The sequence below is a fragment of the Phacochoerus africanus genome, chromosome 2 (genome assembly GCF_016906955.1).
Source record: "Phacochoerus africanus isolate WHEZ1 chromosome 2, ROS_Pafr_v1, whole genome shotgun sequence".
Classification (NCBI taxonomy): domain Eukaryota; kingdom Metazoa; phylum Chordata; class Mammalia; order Artiodactyla; family Suidae; genus Phacochoerus; species Phacochoerus africanus.
In genome coordinates this window covers 151,804,584-151,819,521 of record NC_062545.1, presented here as the reverse complement: position 1 = coordinate 151,819,521, position 14,938 = coordinate 151,804,584, and the positions used below count along the sequence as shown (strand labels likewise).

At 43.7% G+C, this 14,938-nt stretch overlaps 2 protein-coding genes across 8 annotated transcripts in view; both read left to right on the top strand.

The window, feature by feature from the left end:
• CNDP1 (carnosine dipeptidase 1) overlaps nt 1–3,719 on the top strand; it is a 38,697-nt gene extending 34,978 nt beyond the window's left edge. For all 6 annotated transcript variants that reach the window (XM_047766951.1, XM_047766953.1, XM_047766952.1 and 3 more), the window contains 3 exons: nt 296–437; nt 3,165–3,312; nt 3,451–3,719. In XM_047766951.1, the coding sequence (XP_047622907.1) occupies nt 296–437; nt 3,165–3,312; nt 3,451–3,517 (357 nt within the window). In that variant the 3' untranslated portion in view covers nt 3,518–3,719. The remainder of the gene's footprint in view (nt 1–295; nt 438–3,164; nt 3,313–3,450) is intronic.
• Nucleotides 3,720–11,559: 7,840 nt separating this feature from the next.
• ZNF407 (zinc finger protein 407) overlaps nt 11,560–14,938 on the top strand; it is a 422,314-nt gene continuing 418,935 nt past the window's right edge. Inside the window, exon 1 of one of the 2 annotated variants that reach the window (XM_047766948.1) lies at nt 11,560–11,949. The gene's annotated coding sequence lies outside the window, so the exon portion shown is untranslated. The remainder of the gene's footprint in view (nt 11,950–14,938) is intronic. The other variant, XM_047766947.1, reaches the window with a different exon arrangement.

Genomic DNA, 14,938 nt, shown 5'->3' with positions numbered 1-14,938 from the left:
GTTCCTGTTGTGGCTCAGTGGGTTAGGAACCCGACTAGTATCCATGAGGATGTGGGTTTGATCCCAGGCCTTGCTCAGTGGGTTAAGGATCTGACATTGCCACAAGCTGCAGTGTAGGTGGAAAACGTGGCCTAGATATGGCGTTGCTGTGGCTATGGTGTAGGGCAGCAGCTGTAGCTCTGATTCCACCTCTAGCCTGGGAATGTCCATATGCCACAAGTGTGGCCCTAAAAGTCAAAAAAAAAAAAAAAAAAAGAGGACATTTTCTCTTACAACTGACAACATTATCTTTTAGGTGAAGCAACACCTTGAATCTACATTCTCCAAAAGAAATAGCTCCAACCAGATGACCATTTCCATGACACTGGGACTACACCCATGGATTGCAAACATTAGAGATAATCAGTATCTTGCTGCAAAGAGAGCCATCAAAACAGGTTGGATTTAAGATATTTTGAGTTGTCAGTTTAGAGTAGGACGAAGGGGTGTGCTTGATGGGGCAGAGGATAAAGCAGACAAGTTTAAAACCTCACTATCAACTCTCCTTTTACATGGGCTATGTCACTCCATACCACTCTATCTTATAACTGTCTCATGAGCCCTCCCAGCAGCCTTCTGATTTCACAAATTAAGGCAGGTGTGGCCGTAAAAAAAGAAAAAAAAAAATGAAGAAGGAGCTAAGATGTAGGGAATGAGCAAGCTGACACCAGGCCACCCTGTGGGGATTTGCTTTTCCTGGTCACAAGGAGATTTGGTTTTAATGGTCTCAGGTCAGCATGAAGCAGGGAGCAGAAATGAGACATACTACATAAAGATGGGGCATTCTCCAAGAGCCACACTCACCCTGGAGGAGCGAGGTGTGTGTATATAAGCTTGATCATCCTTACTTGGGTTTTGCACGAATACAGACTCCCCTGCGAGTTTTAACTATGGACCCATCTTGACATGGGTTTAATTTCTATTGTGTGTGGTCCAGTTCTTCCCACACCCATGCTGGGCTGCCTTGCTGGCTGATGCAAACAGCCCCAAGGCAGGCCACGTGAGATTTCCACTGAAGAAGCTTCCTGCATGTGAGCTTATTGTATAAACTTACATACACATGAGAAACTCAATTCCTGCCTATCCGACTCTAAAACCAGTGGTCTTTTCACAGTGCCACTCTGCTTCTCCAGAGGAAGGGAATAGCTTTATTTGTAATTTTCTCGGTGGTGCCTATTTTGACCTCACATTTCTAAGACCTGGACAGGATCATGTGGTTGGTGAGCAGAAGACACATGCCTGGGCTTTGGCTGCCTCGGAAAGGAGAAGGAATATCCAGTCTTTTTTGCAGCAGGAATGGGACAGTACCAACAATGGCAAAATGGGGGACTTCCTACAAGCAGGGGGATTTTGGGGGTCTCTCCAAAAACTGGGTGGGAGACATTGATCTATGTGCTATATTATAGCTGAGGTCTTGAGCCAAGCCCCTAGTGACAGCAGAGCTGGAACTGGAGGCCTGGACCTCCTTGGAGCACTAACTCTCTCTATATTAGGATTATCAGACAGGGGCACGGACACTAACAATCAGAGGAAAAGTCCAAGACTTAGAGTTGTACTTCTCTACCTAATCATTCCCACTCTCTTTAGTTATAGCAGCATTTGCCAGTAAAATTTAGTCACGCAGAAGAGTTAGGAAGATAAATGTATCTGTCACCAGGTGAAGAGAGGGGTGTGATTGAAATGTCAAGGCCTGACATGCTCTTGTAGGAAAGCATAGGCACCTTTGGGTCTATTTGTGTGTGGAACCAGTTCTGCTAATAAAGTCCATCATCTTTATTCCCATTCACACCTTGCTCTGTGGATCAAGAAGACCTGGCATGTTCTCTTGTGTGACTTTGTTTCATTGTTCATTCCTGCTCCATCACCAGCAATCTGTCCTCTAGCCCAGAAGCTTTGAACTTATCTTTTTCTGGACCCTCTAATATCCATTAAAACTATTATGTGGGACTCTTGAAAGCTGAGTATAAACACTGAGACATTCAAGTGGTAGTTGACTGCAGCTATTTATTTGTATATTGGTTATAGACAAGAACAAAAAGAAGTCCCACTCTCCCCATATTTAATTCATGAAGCAAACATAAAAGTGGGTATAGCATCTTGTGGCACTCCTTCCAAAAAATGCATGACTTCTGGAGTTCTCTTATGGTGCAGTGGGTTAAGATCTGGCATTGTCATTGCAGTGGCTTGGGCTCAATCCCTGGCTTAGGAACTTCCACACGCCTCATATGTGCCCCCCCACCACAAAAAAAGAAAAACAAAACCCTATTCCAATCATGAGAAAACATCAGAGAAACCCAAATTGAGGGACGTTTTACAAAACAACTGAGGGTCAAGTTCATGAAAGTCAAAGAGAGACCGAGAACCTATCACAGACTAGAAGAGACTCAGCAGCAATGACAAAATGCAGTGTGGGATTCCGGATTCTATCCTGATACAGAAACAGGAAAAGCGTAGTGATTCAAATCAGGTCTGAGTCTGGTTAATAATATTCCAATGTTAATTCCCTATTTGCCATAATTGTGCAATACTTATATGTTAACATTAGGGAAAGTAAAGGGTATATGGGGACTCTATACTATTTTTGCAAATTTTTTGTAAGTAAAAAATTAGCTAAAAATTCAAATATTAGGAGTTCCCGTCCTAGCTCAGCTGTTAACTAACTTGACTACTATCCATGAGGATGCTGGTTTGATCCCTGGCCTTGCTTGGTGGGTTAAGGATCCGGCATTGCCGTGAGGTGTGTAGGTCACAGACATGGCTTGGATCCCAAGTTGCCGTGGCTGTGGTGTAGTCCAAAAGCTACAGCTCCGATTTGACCCCTAGCCTGAGAACCTCCAAATGCTGTGAGCATGGCCCTAAAAAGACAAAAACCAAACCAAACCAAACGAAATATTATTGAAAATATGTTTTAAAAATAGGTCATTGTAAAGAAAGCAAGCGCAGTTTTCTTCTTGACCCTATTGATGACTTTGAAGTATAGACTACATGATATTAAGAAGCTTACCCTAGGTATCCAACTTAATGATTAAAAAAATAAAAGAAAAAGCAAACACTACATTTGAGGGGATTACTGGGGGCAGTCTTGTCATTAGTTTATTCAGATGCCTTATTTTCCTGTGTTTCAGTGTTTGGGACTGAGCCAGATATGATCCGGGATGGATCGACCATACCCATTGCCCAGATATTCCAGGCCACCATCCAGAAGAGTGTGATGATGCTCCCCTTGGGCGCCGTTGATGATGGCGAGCACTCTCAGAATGAGAAAATCAACAGGTTGGTGATTCGGAGGGGTGCTAATCCCTCAGGCACCTCTACAAGCTATGTGCTTTAGATGGAGTTTGTATCAGCAACTGCAGACGACTCCTCCTCTGGTTTGAATGGGAGTGACAGTGTTTCTATTTCTTTTGTTAGGTGGAACTACATAGAGGGCTCTAAAGTATTTGCTGCCTTCTTCCTAGAGATGGCTAAGCTGCATTAATCATGGCAGGAACCTTCCGCCGGGATCTGATCTGCTGACAGGTTCCTTCTCCCACAACCCTGGGCAGGAGCAGAAGAAATTTTGGTCTGAAAATAATGTTTTCCCTCTCATTTAAAATGTCCTTGGTTGTGAGTCCATGCCTCACCTGGAGCACCAAAAAAAAAAAAAATGTCCTTGGAGGAGTTCCTGTTGTGGTGCAGCAGAAACGAATCCAACTGGGAACCAGAGGTTGCGGGTTCTATCCCTGGCCTTGCTCAGTGGATTAAGGATCCGGCGTTGCCGTGAGCTGTGGTGTAGGTCCCAGATGTGGCTTGGATCCCGAGTTGTGCCTGTGGTGTAGGCCAGCAGCTGTAGCTCCGATTAGACCCCTAGCCTGGGAACTTCTATATGCCTAGGGTGCGGCCCTAAAGAGACCAAAAAAAAAAAAAAAAGTCCTTGGATATTTGGACCAATAATAAAATATTTCCAAGGTATAGGCATTGGAACTAGATTAATGTCACTGTTGCATGCTTTTCTCAAGTTACAGCTACCTTTAACAACCCGATTTCCCCAAGTCCTGCTGCATCACTCCAAAATAGGACTCACATGTACTTTTCAGGATAAGGACAAATCTTTGATTAGATACTCCCCTTGCAACTTGATTGGCATCATTACTCCAGTTTGTGTTACAGGCTCTGAAGTGCTCATGACACATAATCAGCCCATCTGTGACTGTCCATACTGTCACCCTTGCTTTTACCATGTTCCTTTTTTTCCACCACTGCCTATCATGACTTCCCCCATGAGTTCACTTTCAGGAGTTACTAAAACATGATACCATATTAACCTCTTGCTTCCCCTTCATTTATTTTCCCTGCTTCTTTACTAGTTCTGAAATGATCAGTATTCATGTCCACATGGCATCTGGGATCCCCTGTGTGCAGATAACTACTTTTATACTTCCAAGCCCCTTTACCTTTGCTGTGATTGATGCCAACTGCCCCTCCTGCATTCTGTTCTTTCTTCCTGCTGCATCAGTAAAGGCCTGCTCACTCTCTCCAGCATCTGTGCACATGTAAATTCGCCACAGCAGAATTAATCCTGATAGACTTTCTCTCACTCCATTGGAATTTTACTCAATGCCTACATCTAAGTTGCTCAAAGCCTTTAATAGCATCAGTTTTAGATAGAGAACTAATCAACCCTGACATCAGTAACACATTCTAAATTTAAAGCCATCAGCTAATGCTGCATTCAGTAATCATTTTCATTAACCATCTTGTTTGGCTTGATTGGATTTGATGGTGTAAACAAACAAAAAATGCAGTTTTTCTACAGTTAAGTAAATGTAAACAAAGTTGATATTTACAAATTCATTATTTAAGTCACATTAGTGGTGAAGAATTTAAGGATTTATTAGAAATGTTTCTCTTATGATTCTAAATAAAAAATAAAACTAATACATTCCATCACTTCGTTGGTTCTTTTTTTTTTTTGCTATTTTCCCCACCCATGGCATATGGAAGTTCCCAGGCTAGGGGTCGAATCAGAGCTGTAGCTGCCGGCCTACACCACAGCCACAGCAATGTGGGATCCAAGCCGTGTCTACAATCTACACTACAGCTTATGGCAACGCAGGATCCTTAACCCACTGAGCGAGGCCAGGGATCGAGCCTGCACCCTCAAGGATCCTAGTTGGGTTTGTTAACCACCGAGGCACAAAGGGAACTCCGTGGGTTCTTGAAATGCGTTTTAAAACGTGCTGCAACTTGTCTTAACACTCTAACATGGCTGGCCCAGAGGGCCAGGAATTCCGCTTGCCCTGATCCCCACCATAGGAATGGGACCCAGGTGAGGCTTTAGCCTTGTGGGAGCATCCAGGAAGGAGCCACTTTTCCTCTCATGCTACAGAACATTTAAATACTGTTTGAGTATTCGCAAGTGTTTGATATTCTTTGCTATTAAGCTTGGTTTGTTCTTGCCAGATTACACAATCTTGTGATATTTTAGATTTTGTGGGACTTGCCTGGTGTATCTGGCAGAGTTTCCAAGAAATAAATATACAAGAAGTTTATGATCCAATTTATATTTTTATTTTTTATTTTGCTTTTTTTAGGGCCACACCTGCGGCATATGGAAGTTCCCAGGCTAGGGGTCATATCAGAGCTAAGGCTGCCAGCCGACACCACAGCCACAGCAACATCAGATCCAAGCCACATCTGTGACCCCTACACCACAGCTCACGGCAACAGCGGATCCTTAACCCACTAAGCGAGGCCAGGGATCCAACCCGCAACCTCATAGTTCCTAGTTGGATTCGTTTTCACGCACCACGATGGGAACTCCCAATTTATATTTTTAAAAGGGTGTTCATATTATTCAGTTACAAAACTGGGTAAAGTACATTGTAGCCATTTCTGGGCAATGTAACATGAATTTTACCAAGCTGCTAAATTATAAGATTATTCATTCACTGATCTGCACTCCTGCTGAATCTCTGTTAATTAGCTACCAGCAGGCAAGAAGGGGAGGACAGCTGAGGCCACCAAATCTAAGAGAGGAAGTCTGAGTGCAGAGCCTGTGGTTTTCTGCCTCTCAGGGCCACGATGAGCCTGCTCAGCTCTCCTGGGTCCATCTGGGTTTTCTGCCAGGCGCAAGCCATGTGACTATGTGGGTTCTGCTGTGATTTAGGAGCCAGAAAGGAAACACTTTTCAGGTTGGGAACATTCAGAGGGGTGAGAGAAACCTACCCAGTTACTGGCCAGGAAAATCAACTGCAGAAAAATTTAAAAGAAAATACTAACATTTCTCTACTCCCAACCTCTTTGGTCTTACATTTTCAACACATCTGTCTACTAAAGGGGTCCAGCAAAGTGCACTGCACAAAGTAGGTGCTCAACATTGCTTGCTAAAATTCTTTTGATTCCACAGCTGCGTTTTGGGGCTGTTCCCCCCTGCTCCGCCCCCCACCAGGCCTGCTGTTTTCAGTTGACAGTCTTGGGAGCAGCTAGTCCTGGGCAGAGCACATAAAGCGGGTCATCTGGTAATGGGTCTGTGTACCCTCCCAGGCAGCACTTGTCTCCACGGGGGCCATGAACGTACAGCCCATGAGCCCTATCCAGCATCCTTCACTGTTTCATGAGGACTTCACCTGGTTCTAAGCACTTCTGAATTGGGTGCCAGCATTTCAAAATCAGACCTCACACAAATGACATCTCCTGAGCAATCAGAAGAGATGCTGATCCTTGGCTCCTGCTAGGTAACAAACAGCCAGCTGAGCCCAGGAGGGGTTGTGCTAAGCATAGTGACTGATCCATAACATGTGCTCAATACGTGTCTTAGAAGTGGAATAAGAAGGAACAAATAATGCTATTGTATTTGGCTTCTCACTTGTACTGATGGCTACTTTCACCTAAAAAACAAGTCCCCAGGAGTTCCTGCTGTGGTACAGAGGAAACGATTCTGACTAGTATCCATGAGGATGTGGGATCAATCTCTGGCCTTCATCAGTGGGTTGGGGATCCGGCATTGCTGTGAACTGTGGTGTAGGTTGCAGACATGGCTCAGAGCTGATTTGACCCTTGGCCTGGCAACTTCCATATGCCAAACGTGTGGCCCTAAAACACAAAAAAACAAAACAAAAAAACAAACACAAGTCCCCAAACAAATGCTACTTTGTGATTGGTCAAAATGACTTTTAAACACTATCCTGTTTTAAATGTATTCAATGCTATCTAGCTATTGTTTTTATGTTTCAAGTTTGAATATTAATTGAACATGTAATAACTAAAGAGTTAAATAATGATCTGAGGTCTTGATTATATAAGATGTAATAACATATTTGTTTGTGATAATAATGTTACCTATGGCGAAATCTGGCATAATTTTGTTATCTGTAATATTGCCATTCATGATAAGCAGTAAAACTTAAACCAAGGTCTAATACTTGTACTTATTTCTGTTCTTCCACTGATTAACCCTATAACATTTATATTGTATTTTGTAGGTACTTAACAAGTAAGAACTTAACCTTCCTCTTTAGGAAGCCAGCTCTGGGAGGCAGACTGGGTTGAGTATATTCTGGTCTTTGCCTAGCTGTCCAAAAGCTCAAGCCATTAATGAAAGATAGAAATACAGGTTTTCTGAAGGAAAGTCATGTATTCTTTTTTTCTTTTTCTCTAGCGTGATGTGCAAGAGAATGGATGGATGGTAGGTGTAATGACTACAATTTCTTAACAGTTATGATAAGTAAATAAGTGCTTCTGAGCTTTTTTCGATTAGGTAGGTTGAAGAGAAAAAAATTGTCATTATGTGGGAAATTTTATTTAAAAACATTATTCTAGTGTAATTTCTTATTGAGAATGAAAAAAGATGTCAGATAAATTATGCCTTTGACTATAATAAAATATATAAAGGTTTAAATCATCTCACCTCCCACATTGAAATTCACCAAAACAGCATTCAAAAAAGAACTTAGATTTAAAATTCTAGTGTGGGAGGTTAAGTGTTCATAGCATGCTTTCACTGTTATTGTAGGTAGGCATGTGAATGTAATGGCAGAAAATGTTAAAGGAAATGAGAACTTCAAATGACACTGTTCAAGTAAATTAGTCATTGGAAATTAGTCACCAAAAATGACCAAAGCTTCCTTTCAAACTTTAAACAATTATAATCAAAGGCAGCTATCTAAACTTTATTTAAAACCCCACTTGAAGAACCAGAAGGCAGATTTCAGGGCTACTACATCAAGGCAAAATGAGGGGAGGGAGGTTTGGGAAAGAAGAGTCACAGCGTGGAGGCACCCAATTCTGCATACTCTGCCTAACCTTTGGATGACCTCTGAACTATGCGGGAGGCAGATTAAAGCCTTTGGCTGAGGCTGAGGGAACTGAATGTGATCTTAGTCACTACCATGACAGGAGAGACAAAGTATGGAGTATGAATACAGCCAAAATAACTGCCTGTTAATAATAAGTGCAAACAACATCTTCAGAGGAACATTAAGTGAATTCAGAGTTTCTGCATTATATTACTCAGATATCTAGGATACAACCAAAATTACTAGACTTTTAAGGAAAAAGAGTTCCCATTGTGCCTCAGTGGAAACGAATGTGACTAGAATTGGTGAGGACTGGGGTGTGATCCCTGGACTTGCTCAATGGGTCAAGAATTTGCCATTGCTGTGAGCTGTGGTGTAGGTTGCAGACGTGGTTCGGATCCCTCCTTGCTGTGGCTGTGGTGTAGGGCAGCAGCTATAGCTCTGATTCGACCCTAGCCTGGGAAGTACCATATGCTGCAAGTGCAGCCCTAAAAAAAAAAAAGGAAAAGGAAACATGACTCAATCAGATGAGCAAATTAATGAAGATTAACTCCAAGAAGATTCATATGTTGGAATTAGCAGGCAAAATGTCAAAAAGCTATTATAACTGCTCAAAAACATAATGGAAAATATCCCTTTAATAAGCAAACAAATAGGAAATCTCAGCAGAGAAATAGAAACAAGATAGAACCAAATGAAAATTTTAGAACTAAAAGATGTATCTGAATTAAGAAAAAAAATCACTAGCTGCTTTTAACAACTGGCGATGACAGGAGTTCCCATCGTGGCGCAGCGGTTAACGAATCCGACTAGGAACCATGAGGTTGCGGGTTCGGTCCCTGCCCTTGCTCAGTGGGTTAAGGATCCGGCGTTGCCGTGAGCTGTGGTGTAGGTTGCAGACGCGGCTCGGATCCCGCGTTGCTGTGGCTCTGGCGTAGGCCGGTGGCTACAGCTCCGATTCAACCCCTAGCCTGGGAACCTCCATATGCCGCGGGAGCGGCCCAAGAAATAGCAACAACAACAACAACAAAAAAAGACAAAAGACAAAAAAAAAAAAACAATTGGAGATGACAGAAGAACCAGGGAACAGAGAGGACAGATTAATAAAAATGATCCAATCTGAAGGTCTGAGAGGAAAAAAAAGGATGAAACCAAAACAAAAAGACTCAGTGATTCATGTATAAAATCAAGAGGTGCAATATATATTTAATTGGAATTTGAGAGTATGGGGAAAAGTATTTGGATAAATAATGACCCCAAATTTTCAAAACTTGGTGAAGTATATAAACTTACAGGTGTTAAAATCTCAGAAAACCCCAAACAGGATAAATATGAAGAAAATCTAGTGCCTAGACACAAAATAAAACTGCCGATAGGCAAAAACACAGAGAAAATTTTGAAATTAGCCTGAGAAAATGACATATTATAAATAGGGAAAATAAAAGGGAGAAATGATCTGAATGACCTCTGCTCATCAGAATAAAATGAAGGCCAGAAGACATGGAGAGACACCATCATTAATAAACAAAACATCTCTTAAAGAAGCCCCAAAGACATAGATACACACAAAGGCTATATATATCCAAGGATATAAATAATGCATATAATATATATACTTATAGAAGGATATACATGTATATTATATATAAATTTTCCTAAGGAGACACAGGGAAACATAATCAAATTTTTCCTATATTCTTGGATTCTCTAGAGTGTTGCATAACACATAGCAACTACTTAGTAAACATAGCTATCATCATTAGTATTATCTAATGGAACCAAATATTTAAAATGTTTTAATAAGAGTAGCAATATTAGACATTACTGCGACTTAGAAACTTCAGAACCTATTCTGTTTAATTAATAGAATTTCAAAAGCAGGGAAATTTACCCTTAATGACTCATTTTATACACGAGTAAAATGAGATCAAGTTGACCTCATTAAGGTCACTTAATGATGCAAAGGTCCTTTCTTGGCAAAATAATGGATGATGGGGAACTGACAAACTCAGATTTTATTTCACTGCTCAAAGAAGGGAGATGAAATGTTAAATAAATTCCCAAGGTAAGAAAGGTAGCAAAACCAGTCCCTTGAAGATCAACATCATGCCTATTCCGAATGGAAATTGTGTTAGCTATTTTAATTGTTGAGAAATTCATTACCTTGTCATACAAGACTAACACTGTTGAAATAGCTATTAAAAGGTGCATGGTAGGCTGGAAAAAGGTTGACACTGTAGTTTAAAGGTAAGTTCCACTTTTACTAGAGGTGTAAGCTTGGAATAGCTATTTGATCTTCTAAACAGCAATTTCCTAGTGGGTTACAGTAAGAATTCGACAAGATAATGTCTATGAAAATTACCCTATAAAACAGTATTAAAAGTGCTATCATCACCGGAATATTCTGATTTAAAAGGAATTGAGCTGGAACTGTCCTTGAGACGTTTGGTCTAGAAAGCCTATCATTATAAGGTCATCACTTAAAAACTCCATTTACTTAAAATTATACAAATCTGATTATTTAAAACATTTCCCTATACCTACAAGATAAAGTCAAAACTTCCCAGCAAGCTGTATCTTCACAATCTGATCCTGGGTGGGATAATGCCACTTCTCTACACCTCTTTGTCAGTGCACTTTTCGAGGTGTGGTCTTCCTTGCTAGATTTTGAGTTTTCAAAGAAAGGGTTGGAAACTCAAGGTCCGCAGATGATTTCGTGTAAGGGGCAGGTCAGGGCGTTGACTAATACGCCTCAGGTCGCGGCTTACTTTCTTCCTAACAATTTTTGTGCTGTACCGTTAACGTTTACAAAAACGGTCCATGCGTGGACGTTTTAAACACCCAGGGCATTTTCGGCTTTTCTTGCCAAACTGGTGAACCAGTCAGCTTTTTTTCCTTCCCGTTAGTATCAGACTCGTCTCCTGGCTCCCTACGGCCTGCGACCGAGGACCCCTTTTTAGAGTCAGTCGACAGACTTTTTTCATAATCTGGAGTTGCGCACGCGCCTGGCACAGCAGAAAAACCTGGTTCCTGTAGATGAGGGCCTCGGAGGCGCCAGGCACCACTCGGGCCGGCGAAGGCCGAGGGCAGCCGGCCGCCCGCCCCTCGAAGGCCTCCGGGTCCTCTAAGGCGGACGTGCGAGGTGGTGGAGTGAGGACGCTTAGGGTAGGGAGGAGTGCACTGTCCAGGGGGAAATCCTCTTCGGGACCCCCTGCAACCCCCACTTGGCCCTCGAGGTCAGACACCGCCAGCCTTCGAGCCTGACGCGCGTCTCCATTTCTTTACATTGACTTCTTCGGCTTTCCGTTTTCCTCTCTTGGGGAGGGGCGGGACTTCCTGTTTCACAGCCTAGTGACTTCCGCCAATAGCTGATAGACTAAAAACAACAGGCACACAGGTCGGCCGGCCAGTCGGGAGATAAAAAGGGACCTAGGCGTGGGTTCTACTAAGCCAGAGCCAAGACCTTGCTTTTCGGTCATGGCGTCCCCCGCTCTGTCCGCGAAGAAGTCCTCGGAACCGCCGGAAGTCGCTCAGCGGAGAGACAGGAAGTCCCTCCCCTTCCTCCCAGAGGGAAGACGGTGAGCCGGAGGAGTCAGTCAGAGGGGTGAGCAGGAGCGATTCCGTCGGCAAACAGGTAAGTTATTCTCTGGCCGGGGCGGGGGGTTTGGAGGCGGGGACCGTCCAGCGTCAGCGCGGGGCCGGGAGGCGGTGGCTTGAGGCCCCAGGCCCGGGCGGCTGGGCGCCGGGAGCCCCGCCAGGGCCCTTCGCTCTTCCTCCTCCCCCCTCCCCCCCGCCTCCGCCCCTCCCCGCTGGCCGGTCCCTCCCGACGCCGCCCAGACTCACCCGACACACGCCCGCCGCCCGGCCTCCGCTCCCGCCCGCTGCTGCTGGCTCCGCCGCCCGGACTTGCGCGGGGCCTCGGTTTCCCCGCGGGGCCGGCTGTCAGCGCGGAGGCTGCGATCCCGCGCACTCCGCGCGCCCCTGCCTGCAGTCGGGAGCTTCCTACCGCCAGGCTTTCCCCGATCCAACCGTACACGCCCGAGCGCGGAGCTGCCGCGGTGTCGGTTTAATGGCCTGGGCGGTCTGGGCTGTGGTTTCCTTCAGTCGACCGCCCTCTCCGGGTCTCCGGAGCTTCGCGGGCTCGCCGCTGCCACCCGTACCTTCTTCCGTTAAGGACGCGGGCGGGCAGTCTGTAACGCTGGTGACCGATCGCAGCGCGGCTGGAAGGGAGGGTCCTGGCCGCTGGGGTTCAGCCGCTCTAAGCAGTTAAAGGGAGATCCCAGGATGCCGCACACCGCTGTTGGCAGCAGCGGGTTTCGCCCCAGTGGCTACCACCTCCTGCCAGCCAGCGGGCACGTCCTGTGTACGCTTGCCCGCCTCTGGAGTTTAGTCTGGTGGAGGTGGGCAGGAGCTGCTGACCTCTTTCGGTTGCAATGAGTTTTGAAAAGCCCATTTATTTTTCAAGGGGGGAATTCTGGTATAGGTCATCTTGGCCGGGTTGGCATCCATGGACACGCATGTAGTATTTCTTTATTTTATAGGTAAAGTAATGGTGATTGAGGGGTAACTTTTAAGTTTGTGCAGGTGGAACTAGTCACGATGTGCACCTGTTTTCAGGGAGGTGTTAGTCCAGTTGGAATACCAAATAGGGAAGGCAACCGAGGTATATTGGAACATCATTAATAAAGCTTATTTGATATATATAATATATGTAATATATATATCTATATACACACACACTGTGTATACTTCATTTAGCATTGCAGTCTTGTAGGAATTATCACCTTTTCACCAACCGAGACTCAGATTAAATAATTTGGGCAAAGTTAAATTACAGATTCAGATCTCAAATGTTTGTTATTCATTCTACTTCAAGTTTGCTACATGTGAAATTGCTAACTCCTATTGTCACCACCAAAAAACATTTAAGACAAGGCTCTCTAGTAGCTAATGTCTTCTTGATGACATGTACAGTAGTTGGGATTAATGCTGTAGAGTTGATAGTGGTTCCTTTTTTTATTTTTTAAATAAAACTGCATTTTGGAATAATTTCAGATTTACATAAAAGTTCCAAGATAGAACAGAATTCCACTGGTGTTCACCAAGGCACAGTGGCTTCATTTCAACAAACACTGGTTCCTGCTTCATTCCAGACACCATCCGAGGTGCAGGAAAGAGTAACATTGCTGTAGGTGATTTCAAGAGCCCGTTGAAGAGACAGCTACATGAACAGTTATAATGCCTTTTGCTGAGTACCAAAATGGAGATATGGTAGCATGACTGGGGTGGGAGTGATGAGAGTTTGCAGAATAGTACTTGAGTGAGGTCTCAAGGATCAGTGGGTATTCACTTGACTGATGGGACATCTTCCCAACATCCATTCTACTTCATTTTGTTTTATTAGAGAACTTCCTAGCCCTTATAAAACAGACTTTTCTAATTTGATTCTCCATCCTCCTTACCCCTCCCAAAGCTCCTCTAAGAAGAGCTTTATTCACAGGTATCACAGGTAGTCAGAAGAATCCCAGCTTAAAAATCTGTGAGTAGGGGGATAAATTAAAGCTGTTTCTTATGCAGTAATGGAAGTAAATAGATCTATACATATTAAAAGTCTTTGATTTCCAAGCTTGTTAAATACTTCCTGTGGACTCTCACATTATGAGAGGTCACAGAGCACAGCTGGGGACTGTAACCCGATGTGTTGGATCCCCACACCGGAGGGAACATTTGTCTGTCTTAGTCAGCTTGGGCTGCTATAATAAAATTCCATAGCCCTGGTAGCAGAAGCAGTAGACCTTTATTTTTCATGGTTCTGGAGGTTGAGAAATCCAGGGTCAAGGTGCCGATTCCTGCAAAGGGCTCTTCCTGGCTTACCCATAGCCACCATCTTGCTCTTTGCTCACATGGAAGAGTGGGAGAGAATTCTGGTCTCTTCCCTTTATAAGGACACTTATTCCACCTTGGGGGCTCCATCCTTATGACCTCTTCTAAACTTAGTTACTTCCCAAAGGCCCCATCTCTAAATACTGTCACATTGGGATTAGGGCTTCAATATATGAATTTGGGGTGGTGGGAGGGATTCAATTCAGTTGTGTAGGTTTCTTGGAAATTTTATTATGTTCAGTTCCTCCAAATCTTGATATAGATTTGAATAGGGAACTAAAATTAAGAATTTATATGGCTTTCATAAAGCAAAGTTAAGGCAGCTTTATTTATTTATTTATTTTTTTGCTTTTTAGGGTTGCACCTGTGGCATATGGAGGTTCCCAGGCTAGGGATCTATAATCAGAGCTGCAGTTGTTGGCCTACACCCCAGCCATAGCAATGCAGGATCCGAGCTGTGTCTGCGACCTACACCAGAGTTCATGGCAACAGGGGATCCTTAATGCACTGAGCGAGGATCAAACCTGCAACCTCATGCTTCCTAGTTGGATTAGTTTCTGCTGCGCCACGATGCTGAATCAGAAACCAGCTGGCAAAAGGAAGAAATTTTAATTTTAATTTTGATGAAAGAAACGTGAAATACTGTAGTCTTTTCAAGTTATGCCTCATAGAATTATCACATTCTAGAGGGCATATGGACTGTGGCAGTGATTTAGTTCCATTCCCTCATTGTCTGATGA